Source organism: Bicyclus anynana, chromosome 1 (genome assembly GCF_947172395.1).
Source record: "Bicyclus anynana chromosome 1, ilBicAnyn1.1, whole genome shotgun sequence".
Classification (NCBI taxonomy): domain Eukaryota; kingdom Metazoa; phylum Arthropoda; class Insecta; order Lepidoptera; family Nymphalidae; genus Bicyclus; species Bicyclus anynana.
The window spans coordinates 9,544,792-9,570,363 of NC_069083.1; the positions used below are offsets into that span (position 1 = coordinate 9,544,792).

At 35.2% G+C, this 25,572-nt stretch overlaps 2 protein-coding genes across 4 annotated transcripts in view; one reads left to right on the forward strand and one right to left on the reverse strand.

Moving 5' to 3' along the window:
* The window catches only part of LOC112046900 (inaD-like protein), a 31,246-nt gene extending 17,816 nt beyond the window's left edge, over positions 1-13,430 (forward strand). The window contains exons 2-6 of one of the 2 annotated variants that reach the window (XM_052884200.1): positions 4,716-4,883; positions 5,961-6,790; positions 7,172-7,316; positions 8,935-9,103; positions 10,700-13,430. In XM_052884200.1, the coding sequence (XP_052740160.1) occupies positions 4,727-4,883; positions 5,961-6,790; positions 7,172-7,316; positions 8,935-9,065 (1,263 nt within the window). In that variant the 5' untranslated portion in view covers positions 4,716-4,726 and the 3' untranslated portion in view covers positions 9,066-9,103; positions 10,700-13,430. Of the gene's footprint in view, positions 1-4,715; positions 4,884-5,960; positions 6,791-7,171; positions 7,317-8,934; positions 9,600-10,699 lie in introns of those variants that run through there. The other variant, XM_024083745.2, reaches the window with a different exon arrangement.
* A 468-nt stretch (positions 13,431-13,898) lies between these two features.
* LOC112046907 (uncharacterized) overlaps positions 13,899-25,572 on the reverse strand; it is a 67,021-nt gene continuing 55,347 nt past the window's right edge. Inside the window, exons 4-8 of one of the 2 annotated variants that reach the window (XM_052884197.1) lie at positions 18,162-20,233; positions 17,709-17,834; positions 17,546-17,627; positions 17,028-17,210; positions 13,899-16,712 (exon numbers count right to left, since the gene is read on the reverse strand). In XM_052884197.1, the coding sequence (XP_052740157.1) occupies positions 16,552-16,712; positions 17,028-17,210; positions 17,546-17,627; positions 17,709-17,834; positions 18,162-20,233 (2,624 nt within the window). In that variant the 3' untranslated portion in view covers positions 13,899-16,551. Of the gene's footprint in view, positions 16,713-17,027; positions 17,211-17,545; positions 17,628-17,708; positions 17,835-17,915; positions 20,234-25,572 lie in introns of both variants that reach the window. The other variant, XM_024083752.2, reaches the window with a different exon arrangement.

The window sequence follows — 25,572 nt, forward strand, 5'->3', positions numbered from 1 at the left end:
GAGAAGACTCATGCTCAGCAGTGAGCCGAATATGGGTTGTTTATGATGAAATAATGAAAGAAAACGTACTACCGCGGTATTTATTTCTGTCGCCTTTGCTGAGTTTCGGTATGAAGGGTGTGATTGTCGATGTAATTAGAGGCATATAAGGCTTGGCAAATAATGTCTCAAATTAACGGGGTTTTAAGTAGCCTATTATCACGTGTTCCTTACGAGTATTCCTTTGAGTGTGTGTTATTGTTGATATAATAAGAGTGCATCTGCATTTACCATCTATTTTTTTTTTTAATATTTTAGGTGCTCTTAGGAATGCATAGTTTTTAAAAGCAATAATTTTCATATAAATGACGAAATTTTCATTGTAATATAGCTCTATGCGTGTAAAACTGCCATATTAATTACTTATGTGAAAGCGAGGACAACGATCATGTACGAAACAGGGTAAAAAACCCGTAAGTTACATTATGTCATTAATGTTTCGATGTTGATGAAAACATTAACATAGTTGACGATTATTTGCAAGAATTAATATCACACGATTGATGCATGTTAATTTTTGTCGCAACGAAACTTACGAACAAGTGATTGTTGTATAATTCGATCGCTTCCCAAAGTGTAATTACATCATAAATATCGTGCGCACCGAATGGGCATACAGTACCAGCACGTTAAGGCCAATAAAGCGTACAGTTGAAACATTCCAGACTTTATTATTCTTAGCACGCGATCCAGAACGCATGGGGCTTATTGATACTTAAAGTTTTTAGCTTAACTTTGTTGGACTTTATAAGTAGGTACTCATAGTAAAAGTCACTTTTGTCGATAGCTCATTCGTTTAAATGAGGAGTACAATCCATGACGTTTTAGGTTATATTCGCATTCGTTAGGCTGTCATCGTTACATTTATATGTAACTGAAAATCATTTTACTAACTCTACATAAATTATAAAATGTAGATGTCTTTGATGGTTATACCTTATGAACATTAACAAAAAAGTATTTTTTTTTTCTTATTTATTTTGCAAATATCCAGACAATCTTTGTATTAAAAATAACATTTTATTTCATTCATCATCATGATTATTTTATTTCAAGTATGCTTTTACAATTATACACATACAACTAAATACAATAATATTTTACAATTTTATTTCCTTATTAATTTTTGTTTGCAATAACTACTAATTAACATACTTACAATAATAACTTTGGAAAACAGTGCACTTCTTTAATATTATTTTTACACATTTAATAAAATCAATATAAAAATTAAGATTCCAAGATTTACTTACATACATAGTTACATGTACAGCTAATATAAAGCGTGTAAAAAGGTGATATTGAAACAATCAATGCACAACCCCAATTTAAATCAAACTGTTTAATGGAATTTAGCTCTCCTGTCATGAATTTTTCATGTAGGTAGTTAAGCTTTCTACCTTTCTGTTTATATTCGATTTTTAAATGTATGTTGGAAGCATGGCCGCTGCCCGGTATGGAGGACGCGCAGCCGGATATCCGCAAAGCAACGGCGCGGACGCGTTCGACGCATCACCGGTTTAAATTATAACTGCTTATTAGGATTTTTAGTTTAGAACAAAATGTTCAGTTACTTGTAGTTTGTTCTTTTGTTACATTATACCTTTACTTATTTATTACTTAATTTATGTTGATCCAACCTAAAATTTAAATAATCTTTTTAACAAAAATATTACAAACGACTTCAACGATGTATTTCAGTTATTTTTATATTAACACAAATTTACTAATTACTAAACTAAATTCATGAAAATGAAATGATACTAATTTGGAAGTATATTTCAAATGAAAAAAGAATTTTTCAAAATTGCTTAATAAATGACGAAGTTATGAGGTAACACACATTTAAAAAAACGCTTAAAATTGAGAACCTCCTCCTTTTTTTGAAGTCTGTTAAAAATAACGAATCTTTTTAACTTACCTGTTTATCTGATAGAGTTTTGGGGGTTTTATAGTAACTGATTATAATGAAAATATCAGCATTTCTACGGATTCTAAGCAACTGCTTTAATCAGTATATTTTTTGTGGGTCATCATACTTAATTTGCTAAGAATGTTTTCTTCATACTTATGTACTTATGCTAGTTTTTTTTCTATTTTCACTAACTTAATCTTTCGTAAGTTTATATCTGCTGAATTAGATTAAATACACACATTTACATAAGATTGGAGAGCTTTGTAAAGGAACGTGTTATAATTTAAATTCCTATCAACTTTATTTTAATTTTTTTGATACTGTATGTTGTAATACTTAAAGTTGTTTTCAGAGAGCATATTCTTTGTCTATTATCCATTATCTGAGGTTTATTACCTTTATTAATACATATTCAATTATCGATCGGTAGTATATTCGTACGCATTACGTAGGTAGTACAGAATACCAACTGATCACCGGATGTTGACTATTTGCTGACCTAAACCCACACAGTGTGGGTGTTATGGTGGTATACCTTTGTATGGATACATGGTAATGGCCGGCGACCGACTTATTTTGTTATTTACGACAAACACTATACGGACTATATTAGAGCAAACATTAATTAGACGGTGACATTTATACTTGGATACTGACAAGAATAAATATATGTCATGTACTAAATTTGGGCTGTAGATAAAAATATATAAATTATATGTCAAGGTATTAATGAAAAGTTAATTGAGAATGGAGGAAATAATTAAATCAAAGAACTGCAAATACTGAAAAACATAAAGAAACTTATTATTCAATAACTTCATTAATATCTAATGTTACTTAGAAATATTATTATAGGTAGTGACTGGTATTTAAAACCAGACACCAGATGGTTCCTATATTGAGTTGAGAGTGGTTTTATCTAGTTTTTGTACGAGTGGCAATGTACCTATAAATAGGTAGATGCCTCAGAGTAATCTGTAAGCAATTAATGGGTAAATGAAATAAAGATGATGAAGAAGTATCTTTAGTACGTAACTAGGTATGTACCTATATAATGAGAACAATTCAAATAATTATAAAACAGGTAATCGTATTGTATCATTATATTTCTCTAGTTAGAGCCGTGATAGCCCAGTGGATATGTTCTCTGCCTCTGATTCCGGGGGGTATGGGTTCGAATTTGGTCCGGAGCATGCACCTCCAACTTTTCAGCTGTGTGCATTTTAAGAAATTAAATATCACGTGTTTCAAACGGTGAAGGAAAATATCGTGAGGAAACCTGCATATCAGAGAATTTTCTTAAGTCTCTGCGCGTGTGGAGTCTGCCTATCCGCATTGGACAAGCGTGGTGGACTATTGGCTTAACCCGTCTCATTCTGAGAGGAAACTCGAGCTCAGCAGTTCAGCTAAATATGGTTTAATAACGACTTCTACAGTTGGTATTAAAAATAATGTTACGTCAGGATTATCTCCTTCTTTTTCGAAAATCGTCAATTTACATCTAAGAATCACACCGTCAGCTTTAAAAAAGGAATACTGCATCATAATTGGTCCATTCTCTTAGATTTTAAAATCGCTACAACACACATATACGACAAACTTACCTATATCACCGCTCTTTTTTACGTCAGAGGTTAATTACGATGCTACCAACTCAAAAGTTAACATTACCAACGCAAAAGACATAGGTAAAATATTAGGCAAAAGATAACATAGGTACTTGACCTTATTTGCCCGTGCCTCGTGTTAATTGAACTTTACGATAACGTCTTTGAATCCATCCTCGTGTGCATAAACTAAATAAACGGATAATCAATTAACAAACAATAACTCGTTTCAAACTCGTATATTAAAATCCGGTATCCAGTGTTTGCAAATGCCTATGGCTTTCTTCATAACTAAAAATATAATAATTGTATAATATACATGACGGCCTTTGTGGCGCAGTGGTATGCGCAGTGGATTTACAAGATGGAAGACCTCGGTTCGATCCCCGGCTGGGCCGATTGAGGTTTGTTACAATCCGGCAAAGATGTACCGCCAAGCGATTTAGCGTTTCGGTACGATGAAGTAGAAACCGAAAGGGATTTTCATTCTACTCCAGTCAATTTAGCCCACTTCCATCTTAGATTGCATCATGACTATATCAGGTGATATTGTAATCAAGGACTGACTTGTGAAGATTAAAAAGTAAAAAAGTACATATGCGATATACTGCGATATTTTTATTTGATTGCTTTAAAGCTTCATCATGATTGATTGCATCCTTCTCTTGGGCTGATTTCATATTGTTTTCCAATCTGAGGCTAAATTCTCTGATTCTGTAGTTTCGATTCTCTGCCATAGTCAATCGAAATATTGGATGATCGAGATTTTCCTTTCGTTTTCACAACATTACCTAACCCTGTCTACAAATGTTTTGTTTAATTATTTCAATAACAAAACGATTATTAGCTAGTGTCTTTATCTACATCACAAGTACCATTACAAAATTAAATAAATATTTTAAAAAATCTTTTTCTGAAAACACCGACAGAAAAACATAAATCTAAAAGGCCTTATTTAAGGCCTAGAACACACCAGCTTGTGTATTATTGGCTTTAAAGAACAAAATACCTTGTATGTTTTATGGTAATTTAAATTAGAAAACAAGAAAACTAATTTAAATAGCTCTAAACAACTCGAACAATGGTATACATCAAAACCGCGCGGTCTAGTAACCTGGTTTCCACAAGTAACAATTGATCCCCATGTTTAACAGGTGCGCTAACTATGGGAGCCCCTGCGTGGGGGTCCCGCGGCGGCGGCGACCGCCCCCGGCTGCTGCGGATGACCCCACTGAGGCACAGCTTCGCAGCACCGGCCACGCCGCCCGCGCCACCGCCGCGCACGCACGACTACGCTTCTGATGCTGATACTAATAAGAAAGGTGAGAGAAATAAAAGTTGTATTAAAATAGTTATTTATGGCACCGTCATTAATTGAGGGTCATTGTACCACAAGTGCTACATAGCTAATTATGTGCAGTGGCATACAATACGAACATGATTAAACAAATAAAAGAATTACCAAAACTTGGTAAATACTATATAATTGGCGTTAGGCATGGCATCCTCGATTTTTTATCGGCGTAGCTTTCTGGATTTAGTCTCGGCGTGGCCTCCTAGATTTTGTCTATTGTATGAAAGCCTGAACTTTGGAACTATTTAAAGATTTAGAAAAACATTGTAGCACGGTTTACCCGTGTGGTAATTGAACATTACCAGATGACCTGTAGGAATGAATAGCTTTGTGATATGGTTCGTGCTTTTATATGTACTGAGTTGATTAATAAAAGGGAATAGAAAAATATATTTTGAAAACAAGCGTCAAAGGTAAACAGTTAAGGAATACTCAACAAGGTCAAGACTTGTGTTCGTTCGTTGAAAATTATTGTCATAGCTGCTTGTTCTTCAGTCTGCTTTGTACATATAACTGAGGGTAAAGCAAATAGTAATCACATTTAAAACATAGCTGCTTTTCTTAAGCATTTATTATTGAACACGCTTAAGCTAATTGAGATTTTTTGGATATTTCAGTTGTTTTTTTTTATTTTTCTCAAGTACCTAAATTTCTTTCTTAAACTGCGTTACACCGTTTAATATCTTGTTTTAAAGCCGCAGTAGCATCTGGTTAAAATTATAAGAACTAGCTTCCATACATTCGTACCTACTTATTTATAACCTTGAAATTTTTATTATTGTCGAAACTGGTTTTCGAAAGTTATTACCAGATGATCCTGTATTTATAGTAAATGTCGTACCTATGGCATTGATAAAATAAATTGAAATTAATCATGCTGTTACTACCCAATCATTGGCTAAAGTTATGCAACAACAACAAGCATTTCAAGTTATACTTGACCATGTAATCAATTTAAGCTCTCTGAAATTTCATGTTATGAAGGACCGGTCCACAAGAACTTGTCGTCCAATTTATATTTACAAGATTCAATGCATTTTTCCAGAAGAAAGCTGGAATGCGAACCTGTCTCAAAGGTGGAGAAAGTTACGACGTCGCTGCTCAAGACTTCGACCTGGATCTGGTAACGGCAACCCTGATCCAAGTCCGGTGCGATGTTCACCATCACCACCTAGACCAACATCACAATGTTCTCCTGCACCACCTTCAAAGCTCTCCTTCAGGCATCGAGGCAAAGTGTACACCACCGCTTCATTACGAGTAACCAGTGGAGCACCGGATTTACTCCGAGCTTTAGGGAAATTGGGTGGAGGACTGCGAAGACGAGCTCTATCCGCGCACGATGTTCTCGCACCACCACAGCAACAACCTTCAACATTCTACGTCCCTAGTCCGAGCGCCGTAAGAACACCTCCATCGCCTTCACCGCCACGACAAAGCGCAACAATCCGAAGACGATGTAGCTCTCCAAACGTGTATAGAGCCAAAGAAGTTCCTCGCGATCGAACACCGCTAATAAATCAAGAAGATGAAAGCAGAGACGTAGTAGATTACAGTTACGGATTAAGTAAGAAAAATGGCAAAGAGATCCGAAGTAGGCCGTACAGCGAAAACGTCGAAGTTGAGACTATGTACAGAAATGGTTACAACAGGTTAACGTCAGAAGTAGCGGAGAGGTTGTGGGAGGAACCCTACAGGTTGCCGCGTGTACAAGTTCGTCAGGAGCCAGTTCAACAGCTGCGCAACTGTGTCGCAGAGCTAAGAGTGAGCTCGACGCCTCGCTCCGCGCGACCTCCGCCGGCGCCTCCCACGTCCATACAGAAAACAAGTAAACGACCACCCGCGCCTGAGCCACGTGACACTCACACGTTTGAGGTAAAATCAATTATACATTTTAGTTTTTAAAAACTTTTTAAAGAATCCTTACCTTCCTTAATGGTAATCAACAACCATCCGAACTACTGCTAATTTCTTCCACGCAATTGGAAAGCTGTGGTATTTCTACACAGGGGGTTTGTTAGGAAGCGTATAAGGAAATCATTCGAAAGACCAGCCACGAATTAACAGAGCCTTCGGCTCTACAAATGACAACGGATGGCGTAAGATAAGACGAAACTGTGCTTTATTGCTCGCATTTATCAAAGCGTTAATGGACAAATCACAGAATACTAAGCTTTAAAAAGTCTATACCTATTTATATAAGGACCGTTCGATAAAAGATATGCCAAAATTAATGAGTAATTTACACATTTTCAGGTTCGATTCACAAAATCAGCGGGCGGAAAAGGACTTGGATTTAGCATAGTAGGTGGAAGGGACTCACCGCGAGGAGACATGGGCATCTTCGTCAAAACTATATTTAACAACGGCCAAGCTGCAGAATCTGGCTTACTTCGTGAAGGTATTTACACATCTCCTATCTTAAGAACTGATTCAGGTTTATAGATGAAAAACAACAAAAATAAATAGCCGATGATTAACGGTCCAGTAGTTCTCAGTAACTTCCTGGCTAAAAAATCTTAGTGGTTCAACAAAAGCTCACACGCAAGCAATGTTCAAAATTCAACTCATACAATGATCGCCGATCTTCTTACAATTGCCACTATAAATAGAAGACGCGGTAAGCCTATGTGACTTCGGATCACGAGATCCTGGCTTAAGTAAGTGGCCGGGCTTTGTAATAATCATTCAGCTTTACTTTCTTCTAAGATATTTCCACTAAAAGTTTTCAGTTGGGAAGTTGGTGGTTTTAATGCCGCGTCTTAGAAAACACCTTAAACTAACGGTCATGAACTAGTCGGTCGTTAAAGAATTTAACATTCTAGCATCTTACCGTCAATCGGCATTTTAGCAGCGTGTTGGATCTAAGCTCCACATTCCTCTCCTGTAAAAAGGGTCTCCCTTCTTACAGGAGAGGACTTAACAACAATAGGATTTAATTCAGAATCTTTCTTTACGAACCAAATACACTTAGCCTAATAACCTCGTGCTTAGATAATATCTACAACATATGAAATAAACTACATGATTAAATTAAAGTGCAATAAACAACAATCGGGTGCATTCCTACACAACCGTTAACGGCAACAGCTGTAGGCATAACGTCATAACGTCGTTCAGGATAACTAATGAACTCCATACACCTGCAGGTTAAAGTCGTTAAATAAAGGTTGCTTACGTAATCTGTAGGTAAACAAACTGTTACACTGAAACATATAAATAGTACTTTTACGTTGTCCTATATCTTTTTGGTATATATTTTATGGATGTGTATGGTTTAAGTCTGGAGCTTTTTGTGACAGAGCTTGTCTGGTGAAGTAAATACCTAGTACCGAAAATACCGCTTATTACTCCCCCAATCAATATTGCTGGGGTCCTCTCTGATTGGCTTGGATGACGGTGTAATTACAGGCACATGAATGTTTACACCTACGCCTTAGGTAGATGGACACAGGGCGGCAGTTTGTAGGAGGACGTGATCCTTGTGTACCCTTCGAATACCTAAAACCAAGATTATTAAAACTCAATAACTTATATTATAGCAGTACCTACCTATACATCGTTGCTAAAACTACATACGAAAATTAAAAGTTCAACAGACAGTACGACTTTTTTCATACTGTCTGTTGAACTTTTAATATAAGGGCTAGACGTTCGTTATTTTTTAAAAAGGTAAAAGTTTGTCTCTCAAGCTCTTACCAATCATAAAGCGTACCTACCTACCTACCTTTATATTTTCTCCAGGATAACATGCGAAATGGCCCTCTATGTCAGACACCTTCGTGTAATATACAAACTTTACGCTTCATATCTGGACAAACGGGATCTGGCTGGACAATGATGATGGTTTTAGAAGATAGCAGGAATAATTAGACTCATAGTGTCTTACCGTAAATATATATAGATGGTAGTAATCGTATCTTGTCCTGTTATTAATGGAACGATCTTTTTACCTAAGTAACTAACCGACGATTGCCATGATACCTCTTTTAACTGTTTTCAAATTTCTATCCTTTCAGGAGACGAGATATTGTCAGTGAACGGTCGCGGCACGGCAGGCCTCGCACACAGTGAAGCCATCAGGCTGTTCAAAGACGTGCGCGCGGGCCCCGTACTGCTGCGGGTGTCGCGGCGGGCCCCGGCGCGCTGACTGCCCTGCGCCTGCTGCGGGGAACCGCTCCAGGCGCAGTACGTCTCTAATTACTCCACTTTGTAAATACAGTGTACAGTTATAACACTAAACTTGAATTCACACGAGTCGTGCTAGTTTCGTGAGGTGGCCTCCAACTTTGGAGATTGTAACCCGTGTTGTTTTAGCCGTGCGACGAAAATCAGCTCGTGTATGCGCGCGCCAGTCTTTGCCTTAGGATCCCGTCATGGTTAATGCAGCCCTGAGTCTATCAAATAGATAGAGTATAGTCTGGCAAGGTCGTTGATAACACTCCCATGATATGCGGGCGACGGGAGGAAAAACTGCTTTTTTCTGATTGTGTAAGTACCGAAGGCTCCTTATGGAACCTCAGCAGCGTCGCCGGCTGCGCGGGTGTGCTCATACTTTTTTGCTATAAAAAAATAAGATTTACATATAAATTTACTCCTCTTTTTAAAACAATAGAATAATTATTGGATAGAAGCAGGCGTTACTTTGCGGAAGTTCATCATGATTATATAATGATTTATTTATTTTGCTATCATCCGCGAAAATTCGGCGAACCCATGCGACAACGTCACCCAGGTCCGGCAAAATACTCTCTACGTACGTTTCACCCCGAAACCGGAGCATCCTCAGGAGATGTTGACTCTACAACGTGCAATTGCAAAGTGTCGTTTTCGACCTTTGCTTCGTCTTTTATAGACCAAAAAGTAGGTGGGGCAAGAGGTGGGCGTTGCCAAGATACTCATAATATAAGCGATTTATCTCTCATCGCATTCAAACATTTTTATTAGTGGTGACTTCGATAACTCTATTTGTTCATTTAATAAGGTAATTCCTGACTTATTATGTTTTATTATTTCTAATTGTTCCAAAACGCATAGTCGTAGGCCTTTATTGCAAGTGTGTAAAATTTCATACGTATGATTATCTGGCAGCTTATGACCAGTGTCTAGGAGATGCTTTGCAAAGTGCGACCTTTGTGGACGGTCATTTCGAACAGCGGATATGTGTTCCTTGTAACGTGTATCAAAATTCCGACCGGTTTGACCAATATATGTTGCATTACATTCAGAACATTGCAATTTATATACTCCCGATTTATGTTGCTTTTCTAGTTTATCTTTACCATTGCAAATATTTTTAAGAGAGTCATTTGTTCTGAAGGCCACATTTATATCATGCCTTCCAAGTGTTTTTGCAATACGTTCCGACACTGGACCAAAGTATGTTAGACTAGCTTTAAATTTTTTAGGTTTTTCTAATGGAATTCCATAAAGTTCTTTTCTAATCAACACCAATTGTTTCTTATTGATTATTCTATTCACAATATTCGGATTGTATCCATTCGAAAATGCCATGCGATATATTGTATTTAATTCCTTGTTATACTGATCCCTAGTTAGAGGAATGGACATCAGTCTATGAACATAACTATGGAAAGCTGCTAATTTATGTTGCCATGGATGACAAGATGATGCTGGTATGGTTATATCTGTATAAGTTGGCTTACGATAAATCCCAAAGTGATGTCTATTATTAACTCTAGTGATTGTTACATCAAGGAAATTTAAAGAATTATTCTGTTCTATTTCTAATTTAAATTTAATTTTTTTTTTTTTTTTTCGAAGGTCGAAAACGACACTTTGCAATTGCACGTTGTAGAGTCAACATCTCCTGAGGATGCTCCGGTTTCGGGGTGAAACGTACGTAGAGAGTATTTTGCCGGACCTGGGTGACGTTGTCGCATGGGTTCGCCGAATTTTCGCGGATGATAGCAAAATAAATAAATCATTATATAATAGAATAATTAATTAAAATGAAAATGTATATCGATAGTATTTTGAGGGAATGTTTTATATTGATGTTACAGTGTGCTTTTAGCACCCGTTTGTAATACAAGTATAATATATTACCTACCTGAGTATGTATTTAAAGATCGTGTAAAATTTATATACATTTAAATTGTAAATATGTTTACTGACTAAATTATATTATGTACATTGTAAATATTTAGATTTTACTATGAAATATATTTGAAATAATATAATATTTTTGTACCTATAATAAGTTATCTCCCAAAATGTTACAACGAATGATTCAATGAAAAAAAGACAAAATAGATGCACTTTTCTGTAACGGTATTTTTATAACTCGACAGTGTGACATTGGAATTCATATTTCTCTCTCTCTTTATCTATAGTATGGAGTTAGAAAGTGAGAGATTGTGACGAATTCGAGACACTGTCGAGTTGACACATTGACAAAGAATAGGAGTAGGTACTTGTACTACTTTACTATTATGTAACGAATTTTAGTAAAGCTTTTGGATGGAACAACATACCGGTTCTGTAAAACCGACCTTCATTTTTAAACGATAAAATATCATCTGTGATACTTGCTATAATTCAAAGTTTATATACAAAATGTAACGGAACACTTATTTATTTTTATATAGTAATATAACGATAATATAATTTAAATAGGTAATATAACAAATATAAATGATTACCTATGTATAAGAGACACTCGATGAATTAGTCTTTAACACCAAAATATGATTTTACATGATATAATTTTGTAAGGTTTCGATAATATTCTAAAGTAAGTTGGTGAAAACCAGTATGCTTATATAATTCATACAATACTAAAAATGCTTGTAAATTACGCTTATTTGTCTATGGTAAGAGATTATGAGTAAATATACCTACTACCTAGGCACTTATTTTCACAGGCGATGCTTCTGTTCTCGTCCAACCCCCTTGGCAAACAGATTGAGATAGTTGACCAGATAGATCGATCGATCGATCGATATAGGACATAGAGAGGTTCGATTACTCAAGCCCAAGCAGAGAAAAAATCCCATTTTCCAATGGAATTAAATGGAAAAATTCCAATAAGTTATTGTTTTCGAAAAAATCAACAATTTTATTACTTTTTACATGTTTATCGATGTAGCTGTACTTCCTGATTCGATTACATGGGTTACGTGTTCTTGTAATATTTCGTAAAGAATTTAAAAATTCATAAAAAGGTTGATATTATTTTGAAGAAGACTACAGCGACGTCATTCTAAAAGAAGTGCTTTTTTATTTGAAGTGTATCCATTGCTTCAGGACTAACGTCATGTAGTAGCCAGACCTTCTTCAATTTATAAAATCTAACGGCTATATTTATAAACATGGATTAAGATTTAATCTCAATGTATTTAGATTTAGGTCCATTTCACTTTGAAGAAAATCTAGCTTATACACCATAGAAGAGTACTGCCACATAAGGACAATGGTGGTTTTACGAGATGGCGTCTAACAAAGGTGTATACCTTAAATTCGTAAACATAAAAAAAAACTAGTCGATACCCTGCGGTTTCATCGGCGTAGTTCCCACTTCCATGTGAATACGGGTATAAAATATAGGCAATAATACCCACAAATAACGTGGCTTTCTAGTACTAAAACAATTTCAAAATCAGTTCAGTAGATCCAGAGATTATCCCCTACAACAACACAAACATTACCTCTACATAATATTAGTATCGATAAATGAATGAAGCGCTTTTTAACCGACTTCCAAAAAGGAGGAGGTTCTACGTTCGACTGTATGTATGTTTTTTTATATTTTCTTCAGCACTGAAATCATGTAACCAGTAGCTAGACGATTTGCTTGGTTGCAGCTATTTGCCAGACACGTGTAACCTTAAAGTGTGATAAATTAAGACTTTTTTTCGACATATGTAGTAGTATAAGTCCTTAAAGTTATATTACTCGAGTAACCACTAGAATGACTATTACTGGTAATGTCCAAACTCCATAATTGGCTACGGTACTGTTTACCTATCGCAAGAGCATGGAGAGACGAACTTTCAGCTGATATAAAACTAGCGGACTCCCGCGGCTTCGTCCGCCCTTAGCCCTTTCGCACGAGAATTTTTTTAACGGACGTTAAAAAAGCGATTAAATATAGTAAGAAGCTGAATGAGAGTCTATTTCCAACGCCTAAAATTGAAAATGCAACACTGCAACACTGCTCGAGAAAAAGCGTCGTGCTTTGAAAACGCTGTCGTGTGAACGTATACGTACATGGGAATGCATTTGTTGTATTTGAACGCTGTCCGAAAAAAACTTACTTACTTAGACCTCCTTAATCTGGTCATGTGGCAAATTTTATCTTTCTACGACAAGCGGTTTCCCTTTCCCTTTTAAATATTTAGATATGACGAAGGTCTGGCGCACCAAGCTCTACTTTTATTAGTTCGCACAAATCTATTATTGTGACTAGTAATGTATAAGTTTTTGCATTGTTATGAACGTAATCAAGCGCGTATTGTATTAAATTGTGAATAATAAACGATGATAAGCAAGAGTGTGTATACTTATTTATTATTTTCCTTCCTTCATTGATGATTTCTGCGAATTGTAACCAAAATTATGCGAAAATATATTTTGTTCATAGTAAGTTAACTGAATAAATTGCTGTTATTAAGCGGAAACCCGTATCCTTTACTATAAAACTTTTTGACGTAGTTATATATCAGAATAAAATTAATTGACAGTCTGGCAAGCTCGTTGATGACACTCCCATGATATGCGGGCGACGAGGGGAAAAACTGCGTGGGTGTGAAATCGTGCGTGCGGGAAAGTGAGGTGGGTCAGTCGTGGGTTTTTCATATATCGCTACACGCCCCCCGGCCCGCTCCCGCATCGGGAGTGTTACAAACGAAGTTGCCAAGCTATAAATTAAGTATCTATGTATGTTACCACTAATGAAGCGTAATAATTAAAGTTATTTCAATTAGAACTCCACGCCATAAGGAATGACAAAAACGCACAATTTTATATTTTTAAGATTATATTTTATAAACTTAATCAAAAATATATTTCATAAACAGAATCAATGAACTGATGATGACGATGAAGATGACATTTATATAAAAAATACAGAATATCATGCAATATCATGAAGTATAAAAAATATTTAATTTTATTAATAATACAACAAACAATTGAAGCTATTTACAATCACTAGCCTAAAATTATATTAATTAAGTATAGTAGTAAGGCTTTACAAACCTTATTCATGGCAAGTAACCGGGATATAACATGTCAGTAAATGTTTTTAAATAAACCTGAGTGTCTACTTATAGGTAAATGTGGGTAAGTTATTATTAAATATTTAGGAATTAGTATAGTCTTAGATCCCGAATATAAGATGATCTTCACCGACCTGTCAACCAGATAAAAATCTTTTTACATCAAAACAATATATTGCAGGAAATAGTAGTCTGAGACGGATATGACGTCAGGTGGCGCGACTTGTTTCGTAAATAGTAGGGATTTAGAGAGGGGTATCCATCGGTTGACGGGAACGACTTGCGATATAAGGCGCTCGTCATACTGTCGGCTTCGGTAGACTCGTGGCGTTCGAGCCGTCCACAGTTCACATTTCTTGTTATGTCATTCTTTATGGGTACTTGGGATAGGCGGTGAGAGTGACTTGAGTGGAAAGGGGAGTGTTGGTTAACCGTAAAGGACGTCCTTAACCCTACACACAAAGTTCACAAGTGCGTGACTCCACTCAAGGTCATTCTCTTCCATTCTAGGGTAATTATTGATATAATTAATTTATTTCAAAAAATAAAGTTAACATCACTAAATAAATTTCATCTGTACTCCGGTTGACAGGTCCATGAAGGCCGTCTTACATACAGATCCTCTACTAGTAAGTATAGCCCGACCAGAAAGATAAAAAACCTTGTGCTGCGGACAAACAGTAGAAAACAAAAGTTGTGAATAAGCTATCCGACACTTTTCAGAAGGTTTTTGGTTAAGCCCTATGTGTTACAAAGAAAAACGATTGTGACCTCCCCAGACAAGGTTTGTTACATTTCAAGTTAAACTTAAATAAATTATTATTTTCACCACATTAACACATGACGCAATGTGATTGTGTATAGTGTCTATGAATTTTTGAAAAAGATTTGACGTCACACGGAAAAATTACTGAAAATTACTGGAAAATTGCGTTCATTCATAGACAATACAGAAACACAATATTGTATAAAGTTCCTATTTTCTATGTATACATCAATTCAGTATTACACAATATAAATAATAATGAGAATTTATTAGCGTCAGAAGAAAATCACATAGTAAAGTAGGTAAGTACATAGTCATAATACTTTTAATTTTATCGCTTATATACCGTTCAAACCATTGACGGCGGTAATCACTTAACATCAGGTGACCACTTACCAGTGTAACACTGGTATATGGGTCAATGGTCAATTGCAGCACTTTAAAGGCATTTATCTACTTTAAAGGTCTCATACTAAAACTGTGTGGGAAAAGTACAGAAAAATGTCACTATAACTGATAATAAACATTTTTTTTAAATTAAGCTTAAAATACTCCGGATATTTTTTATTTACTTTTGATAATTGGTGTAATCTATTACGAGTTTCTATAATATTATGTGTGTAAAAAGTTCAGTTATATAGAAATACCGTTTTTATTTATCAGCTACTACCTATATGTAAATGTAAATTATTTAATTTACATTTAAGGATACAGGTATGAAAAAATCGGAATTAGTTATGAAATGCTCAAAATTGTAAAACTTTAGACATAAATTTAAAATGGCACGCAATAACTTTCATGTCGTTATAATTGTAGGTAATAATTCCGAATAAAATTCAACATAATAATTTAATAAGCCGCCTAAAATACATTAAAACATATCTACAAACTTCGCATTTGCCTCCGAGACTAGTATTAACAATTTCAAATTAATAAATTAATTATAGGTTTTATAACAAATTTTTGTTTAATGATTATAATTGTTCAACGACGCTGGGTTAAAAAAATTTCGTCGATTTAACCATTATTAATATACTATGTACAATGCATCTACTAATGCTGACTAAAGAGTGAATATAGATCATCAAAATGAACGAAAACCTCAAAGCTCTATCGTTCCTAAATCAGTCATTTGAGTACCAAAATGTGAACGTCTCACATATCCACATTAAGCTGCAAGTCGACCGAAGCGGAGCGAGGCAGCGGAGCCGAGAAACGGAGAAATATTAACCAAGAGGTTTACACAAAATCTCCGCTCCTCTTAAGTGGACAGGGACTTGCAAGCTAATTTAAAAATTCATATAAAACCGGAAAGCGGGGAAACGGAGCGAGGTTAAATAAATTAAATTTATCATTTATTTATTTAACATAGTCTGCAACTCCGCTCCGCTCCGGTCGACAGATACAATACGCAACTCCGGCCTGCATTAGTCCGTCTCGCTCCACTCTGATGAACAGGTAGCCTTAGGCATCTAAACAAACTCCTTATTTTATGAGTACTACAGAAATGATTTTAAACAAATGATATTCATACTTCGTGCGAGACAGACATATTAATCATTGCCCAATTAAATAAATTAAAGATCAAATACGTATGTTCAATATTTCAAGATAATAGTTTATATTTTTTATGAATTGGGGTTTCTAAGAACCAATGCGACTCGTCCAGCTGGTAATGCTTTTAAAGCAGCCCAAGCCTGCGTTCTTGTAAATCCTTCCATAGATTGTCCTCCAGCTGAGATCAACTCAGCCCCAACTACGATACGTCCACTTTGAGCGGCCGCGCCTCCTGGAAAATACAAGATTTGAACATAATTAATACTGAAAACATCTATATCAATATCATGAACATCATCATCACATCAGCCGATAGACGTTTACTGTATGACATAGATCTTTTGTAGAGCCTTCCAAACACCCTGGTCATAAGCCTTTTTGTGGTATTGTAGGAGGTAATCTCTAGATCTACTGAACCGATTCAGAAAATTCTAGTACCACGGGGCTTCGGCTAATGTATATTTCATTACATATTTTTTCAATCTTTCCTAAACCTATGTTAAGTTAATACTCCTACAAAACGAATAAAATATGGTGTTATAGTTACCTGCAAAGAGCTTTTTAATTGTTAGGGGGCGATCGCCCTGAGGAGAATCGCGTCCTCCGTCCAAGCCAAAACCTAAACCAGCTCCACCACCAGCCTTTTCGAGCATAACGGTCACTACTGGTCTGCCTTTTTTGTCAACATCTTGTCTGGTAGCAGCATCAGTTTGGTCTCCGGTCGACTCCGCTGAAAAAAAGAAAATAACCCATGAGATGTTGTTACTTGTATATTAACTTTTTCTTTGTTTCAGGCTATTTGTGCTTTCCGTGATTAGCATGACGACATCAATAGGTATACTCGTACCCTTATTGCCCTTTTATACTCGTACCCGTACGTAAAGGGCAATAACTTTTAACTGTGAGATAAATTTGGTCAAATAAGCCTTTCTTGCTATCAATTTATTTCGTATGAAATATTTGAATATACACGTAACATAGCTTCTCTTTATCTGAAGGAGATTTACTTCGTATTATGTTATTGTAACTAAGAAAATTTAAATGTGCAACGAATATTTTACGTACCGTGTTCAGAGCCGTATACTTTAAGATTTCCGTTTTGTTGGACTACATTTTCTATTTCAATAATAACTTCTGATCGCTGCTCCTGAAACAGATATTATTTATTAGTAAATGATATTGAATTTATCATTGGAATTTTTGAAGGTAAATATTTAATATTTTATACCTTCAGAATAGTTACAGACTGTGCATGTGTCAAGCCTAACATTGAATTGCCATTTATGTTCGTAACTTTCGATCCCCTTTTGATTCCAGCTTTAGCAGCAATGCCATCTTCTAAAACTCGATGTACCTTGAAAATTAAACATTTATTTTTATTATTTATGATCAATTTTCAAGTAAAATGTTTGAAGATGAATTCGCATTAACTTACAGTGACATCTTTCGCCTCACAATCAATTCCTCCAGCTAAAATTAAGCCCACACCAGTGCCAGCACCCTTTATAAGTCGGAAAATTTGTGTCGAGGTCTTAGTAAGGTCACTATTTTTAGTATTTACAGGATTAAGGCTTGTGCTTTTATCTTTTTTTGTAAAAGAAGGTGCACTCTTTATTTTAATATTGCTATTAGAAGATTCACGTGCTTCATTAAATGAAGATACATTACGTATTTCGCTGACCTTTTCCACTTTTTTTATTTCCTTGTTATTCAGATTTGAACCAAAACTATTTTTCTTCTGCAAAGATACGGTTTTCACGCTATCACAGTATTCTAGACAACCTTTGTTGATTTCATTTGCAGTTTCATCTTTTGTAGATTTCGATACCTCTCCTTTGTCTACGTCTTGAATCATGTCATTTTGTTTAGTTTTGTTTGATAAACTGGAATTTCGTTTCAATCGTGTATTTTTGAACTCTGATTTCCGCTGGCGAATATTAACTTCACTGTCTGAGTCAGAATCACTGTCAACAATAATTTTATTTCGTCGCCTGTCACCTTTAGTTGCTATAGCACTCACCGCTGATGTGAGTGTAGAAAGGCGATCAGACGATTTATTTGTTGGACTGGGAGATCTGTTGGGAGACTCATGTGAGAATTTAGTTTCAACAACCGGCGACTTGAGCTTGACATCTCTTCCACTTCTACATTTTGCCGACGCAACAATGTTTCTTCTATTAATAGTATCAACGTTATAAACTTTTGAAACTTTTCTCTTGTCCGAGTCAGCGACAGAACTTTCAAGAGAGCTACAACTTGCTTGTGACCCTGAAGTTGCCGCTGAACCTGCTGAAGAACTAAGTGATATGTTGGTATCCGAAGACATAGATCGACAAATTTTCCTCTTATTGTAATCATCAAAAGTTTTATCAGTAGTGCATTTATTAGGTATTTCACATTTGATAAGTGAATAGTTATTATAATGTGAAATTCTTGGCGATAAACGTGAACTATCAGACTCTACATGTTCTATTGTATGCATAGGTGAAGATGCTGATGAACGATAGCTTGACTGAGTTGAACTCATTGCAGAATCATTGTCACTATCTATTATGTCTGTCGTCGTGCATATTTTGATTTCCACATTTTTAAAGTCTTGTATATTGCCATTGGAGTTAATACTTTTATATAAGTCTTTATTAAATAATGCACCTGATTTTGTAAGTGATGTTTTGGAATATTCATATGAACTCCGTATTGGCTTCAAAGCAGGGGGATTGTTATAATTAGTTTTTCTGTTAATAGCGTCAATTTTTTCGAATAATTTGCGTTCTGGTGTAGATTCTTTTGATAAAGATGTAGGAGTGTACACTTGTAATGATTTCCGCTTAAACGCTGGTGAGTATTTTGGAATGTTATTTGGTATGAAGTTCGTTTTCCACTTATTATCAGTTAATGTTATAGATTTCGACTTGGCTAAACTGGTTTCTTTTTTAATTTCTTTGTTCGATGGATTATACAGGAATGTTTTGGACAGCGAGTCTAGAACTTTAATCTCTGGCAAATCTACGATAGGAGATTGTACTTCGGGAATAACTAATCCTCGCAGTTTTGACATGGACTTTTTCCTTTGTTCAATTAAATATTCTAAGTTAGACTTATGTGTTGAACTATTTTTGTTGCTATTGTCATCACTAATACTTCGGACATGATAAGATGGACGATTAAATGTTGTTTCAGATTGCAGGGTTGTTGTACTTCCATAAAACAGAGGTTTACTGCTTACTTCTGGTTGATTAAATCGCTTAGTATTTTTTTCTGGGTTTGTGTTTTCTAAAGCACCAAGAACTTCAGGTCTATCAGCATTTCGTTTAAATGAGCGAGGTGTTTCATCAAGGTTATCTTGAGATTTTGTTAAGCGTCTGTCTAAGGATGACACTTCAGAATAATTACTCGGATATGGAGTTGAATTCTTCCTTAGAGTCGAATGCGATCTAATGGGCAACGTTCCGCACTTGTCTAAGCGATCAGTTGATGTTGCGACATCATTGGAAAACATAGCAATCTTATCTTTTACACTAGCCTCACTTCTTGCATCTTGAGTTCGCGACGTATAGGAAAACCGAGGTCGAGTGTTATTCCAACCGCTTCCAGTCGAGAGTCGTGGTGGTAGACGAGTGGGCAAGTCTGGAGTTTTCTCAATAGCATCAGAAGGTGTTTCCACTCCATCAGGAGGCTGTCGTGGGCAGGACGGTAATGGCGTTTCATCATTCGAAAGGCTTTTGTCTTCGGCATCACTTTTGCTGACACGATCTGAAATGAGATATAAAAAAATATTAATTACTAATTTATTTACTTAAGTTAAGTAACGTTAAGTTTAAATTCACATAAAAGTTCTTTAAATAACTTTGTAATATGGACTGCTACCGTTTTGTCCTAATTTCCAACACGCAATCGTTCTTCGTGGTATCTGAAAGCTTTAATTTACATACCCGTTTGGGTAACATAAATAAATGAACTAAATGGCTTGTTTATTTCAAACTTTTAAAGCTAAACGTAGGCCGCACAAAAACCTAAATTGATATTTTAAAGCATTAAATGCGCCGCTTTACTATATAGCACATAGCTATGGTGATATTTTCGTTTTTTAATCTAGTATTTATGAAGTCGGTTGAATTTTTTGCAAAAACACTTCACTGTCAAGAAATCTGTACATGATTAATGAATAATTACGAATTTCCGAAAACATTGGAACACGAAAACATTCTAATGACCGTAAACACCACAGAAAGTCATAGAAAAGCAATTTTTGGATTTTCAATCAAAATAAATTCTGAATTTATTTTGATTGGAAATCCAAAAATTGCTTTTCCATTTCCATGAAAAACCAAACTATGATCCCATTTATATCCTTTCATATAAAAAAAATCAAAGTCAGTTAAAAATGGCAGAATTAGGAGGTAACAAACATTCGAATCGAATCGAAAAACCTCCGATTCTGAAATCAGTTCAGAACAATAAAATATCTCAATATCACATGTGTTAAAAAAATACCTTCTTCCTCAATTGGATGCAAAATACGCGAATGACGAATTTTAATAATGCTGTAAGATTTTGTATTCGTCACTAACAACTTTTGTTTGTACATCACTCAATTTGAATATTTTTTCAACATTTAATGAAACTTGTCGGGCGATATTCGCGAGTAAAACTGATGAAATTTGTATTTTTCAATACCCATGTATTCACTAATAACGTCATTGGGCATACATTTTTCGAGAGACGGCACGCTTCAGTATGTTTATACAACTGTTACGACCACTGAAACTTGGCTTTGTGTAATCCAAATGCCGTTTTCATGTCCTTCCTAAAAGCCACATTTTCATTTATTCGTTCAAACAGCATTGAAACTATTTATTTAGTTGTAAATATTTTCTACAGACCATATTAACGGCCTTTACCTATATGTATAAGTATTAAGACTTTATATTAGTCTCATGTTGTGCAGACTACAGAATAGCTATTTTTGACTTCTCAGTAATATTACCTACGTATGGTCCTAAATACCAAGTTGACCCTGTACTTAGTAAAGCATTATACATTTCTGAGTATTTTATAACCTAGTAAATGTGTTTTAAATACACCTGTATCATTGACACATCTCAAAACCTATTTCCAGATCGTCTAAGTCAAAGTCAAAGTTCATTTATTTAAATTAGGCTTAGTTTACAAGCACTTTCGAAACTAATTAAAAGTAAAAGAGTAGCTGTACTCTACCATATGTATAATGATTTGTCTTAAAACATATCTACATACTTTAAGTGTGCCCTAGTCACGTACATTATAATACATTGGATGAGCAATCCATAGCACAAGATCTCGCAGCATGATAACACCGTTCATCCAGTTATATACTTAAAAAATAAATGGAATCTGATAAATTGTAGATACCTGCAAAGGTATATTTATGATTGATTTATTAATATAAGTTCTTATTAAATATAGTATATATTGTTTAGTTCAATAGTACCTAATCAAACAAAAGTAAAAGATGATTTACTCGGTCTTTTTGACAAGAACTTCTAGTTTTAGCTCCTTAACCTCCGATTCCGGAGGGTGTGGGTTTGAATCCGGTCCGGGGCATCCACCTCCATTTGTGTGCATTTTAAGAAATTAAATATAACGTGTCCCAGTGAAGGAAAACTTCGTGAGTAAACGTGCATACCAGAGAATTTTCTTAATTTTCTGCGTGTGTGAAGTCTGCCAATCCGCATTGGGTCTGCGTGGTGGACTATTGGCCTAACCCCTCTCATTCTGAGAGGAGAGCTCAGCAGTCAGCTGAATATGGGTTGATAATGATGAATATGGCTTCGTGATCGCATTTTCCGAAGTTTCGAATAAAAACAGTACCTACAATGTCTGCTATAAAAAGCAAGAAACTTTTGTAATTCTAACAGCAACAATACGGATTAATATGATCGTGTAGCTTTCGAAGCTCTACATGTGAAGTAGCCCCACGGAACGTGCAAGAGCAATTACGTCACGCTTGAGTTGGCGGCAGGTTAACGCGATGAGTTGCTATAGGATTCTAATAGGAAACAATTAAGTTTCTATAAATAGATTTTCTTTAGCAATACTTCAAATCATTTGAAATGCAAAATTTTAGTATTTTAACTCAATTGCTACTTAATTTTGTATTTTGAAACCTTATTGAATTTTATTGATTGGACCTCCAATAACCTCCAATAAAATACTTCCTACGATAATTTTTTATTATCCAAATAATATTTCATCATCATCATATCAACCAATGCATGTCCACTGCTAAACAAAGGCTTTTTGTAAAAACTTCAATACCTAACAGTCCGGAGCCGCCTGCAACCAGCGACTTGTCTGTACTTAATATTTAAAAATACTAAATTAAAATTTAGTCAATTATTGGCATATGTAACTAATGGGTACAATTATATTTCAGGTAAAGGTGCATTTCTGTTCCTACTCACACTGTATTATTAAGTAATAAAACATATTTTTTTATACTTACTCTACATATACAAATTGATTTTGCAGGACCCATGCCAACATCAACATACAATCAAACAAATTAAAGTAACATGTCTTCAAATAAAAGGAAAAATAACTCGTAAAAAGAGTAAAAGTAAAACTTACGTGAGAAAAACATTATAAATGCCAATATGCCTGCCAATAGTTAAGAATTTTCAGAAGTCCATGCGGTTTCCATAACTTCTTGTTAAAAATATATCCACTTTGTAAGATTACGCCTAAACTCGTTAAAAACACTCATAAAAATACCAAGAGTTGTGTTACAACAATGGTTGAACGGAAATTAAATTGTGAAACACCGAAAATGCTTAATGCGTGTTTGTGTCAACCTATATTATATTGAATAGTAAGCAATTCATACGTGCGGTAGGTAGGTTCACTTATAGTCTAAGTCGGCGATAGCCAGACTTCCATCATTTTGTAAATGGAGATTTTTTTGGAGAGAAATTAGGCCAACTTTTTAGAACACTACAGACAAAAAACAATGTGCCTACCAAAAATCTTGTATATTTTACTAGATTACTCCATCTTAGCCGATATTCAGATTTTCACACCGATCCAGCTTTGCATTTACAAAGCTGGATCTGATTATCGTAGTAATTTATTATATCCTCTTTGATGTGAATTTCAATGAGTATCAGTTGTCTTTGCAAACGCGGGCTGTCAATGTCAAAGTCAATCAATGAATGTCACTGTCAAATATCATTAAAAGTTAATTTGATAAAAGTAAAACATGGTAAAACAGTGGCCTGTCAGTTAGACACAGATAATGAAATGAATTTTATGTCAAACAGCTGATACAAATTATTGCCTACCTGTAACAAGTAATTTACCTGATTAGGCAAATATAGATTTTTTTGAAAATTGGCCTCATGAGTTCTGCTTAATTGTCCTAATTTATGGCCAATTTGTAGATCTGTATCATTCGTATAATTTGGGCCCGAGTTTGTTTTGCCACGAAGCTAAAAGTATCTGACGATATATCTCACAGCGTGCACTAAATTATATAAAAAATATAATTTAAAGAATCCGGTAACCTCATTTTTGGGAGCCCCCATGGTCCAAACTCTGTAGTTGCCTACCGTTCTTATCTATGTTTATGGTAAGTAGTATGAGTATGAGTTGACATGATAAGTTCAGTTTTTTATAAAATTAACGAAGATCTGACCATTACACGCTCTCACTGAACGTACCTATGACACCCATCTACTCGTATTTACTTAATTACCTATTTCATGATGCTAATAATAATAAAAAAAAGTATGCAATTTTTATATACCTAGTTGACGAAACAAGCATTGGCCTACATGATATATTATATATATTTTTTTATTCTTTACAAATTAGCCTTTGACTACATCTCACCTGATAGTAAGTGATAGTGCAATCTAAGATGGAAGCGGGCTAACTTGTTAGGAGGTGGATGAAAATCCACACCTCTTTTGGTTTCTACACGATATCGTACCGGAACGCTAAATAGATGAGGATGAGGTGGATGAAAATCCACACCTCTTTTGGTTTCTACACGATATCGTACCGGAACGCTAAATAGCTTGGCGGTACGTCTTTGTTGGTAGGGTGGTAACTAGCCACGGCCGAAGCCTTCCACCCGCCAGCCAGCCCGGAGATGGGAAGTTGTTGGTATTACAACCACTGGTCATTATTATTAATATATAGTAATATAATATTCGTCGTCATAGACGTAGAGCCGTGATAGCTCAGTGGATGTGACCTCTGCCTCCAATTCCGGAGAGTGTAGGTTCGAATCCGGTCCGGGGCACCTCCAACTTTTCAGTTATGTGTATTAAGAAATTAAGTATCGCGGCAGAAATAAGCATATATCTACATTCACTAGACAAACTGTGACAAAAACCAAATCCATAAATGTTTTCGGAAAACGGTTGGCTTAACCTAGGTATCTATGATAATATTTTGTTTAAGTTTCAGGGAACAATTAACTAAAAGTAACCCTTTGAAGTTATAAGTGTTTAAAGTTAAATCGCGGACCAGTTTGTCCGTTTGTTTGATATAAAGAATCTTTGTAAAAAACCTACTCAGACAAAATTACAGCCCCCGTTTCCCGTTTTCAAAATGTGTAAGAAGGTACTCGTATATCCAAAAACCGGAAACGCGTCATTATTTAAAACCAGTAGTTGTAATTATTTTCTGCCTTCATTTATAACAAAGACATTCGTACAAACTTACTCCTTTGCTATCAAGGGGGTCCTCCCCCTTTAAGTTGAAATTTCGATAAATTCCTTATTAGTTGTACGTTATAACATCTACTTACAGTCCTAATTTAAAGTAGTATTAGTGCTCCGTTGATGAATCAATCAATCAATAAGTCAGTCATTTTAGTCATTGAACCTCCTCCTTTGTTGGTAAAAATGGCGGTCATTTAGCATTTTCCTTTTGGATGAAAATTCGTCTTTAGTAGAGTAAAGGAAAACTGAATAAGTGCTTATTTATTTATCTATATAATATTTTTAAGTCACATTATTCGTAAATTTCAATTTACTAAAATATTCCAAACATAATAAGCAGGTACATTCCTACCTAAATAAGATATTATGTATTCCTAATCTACT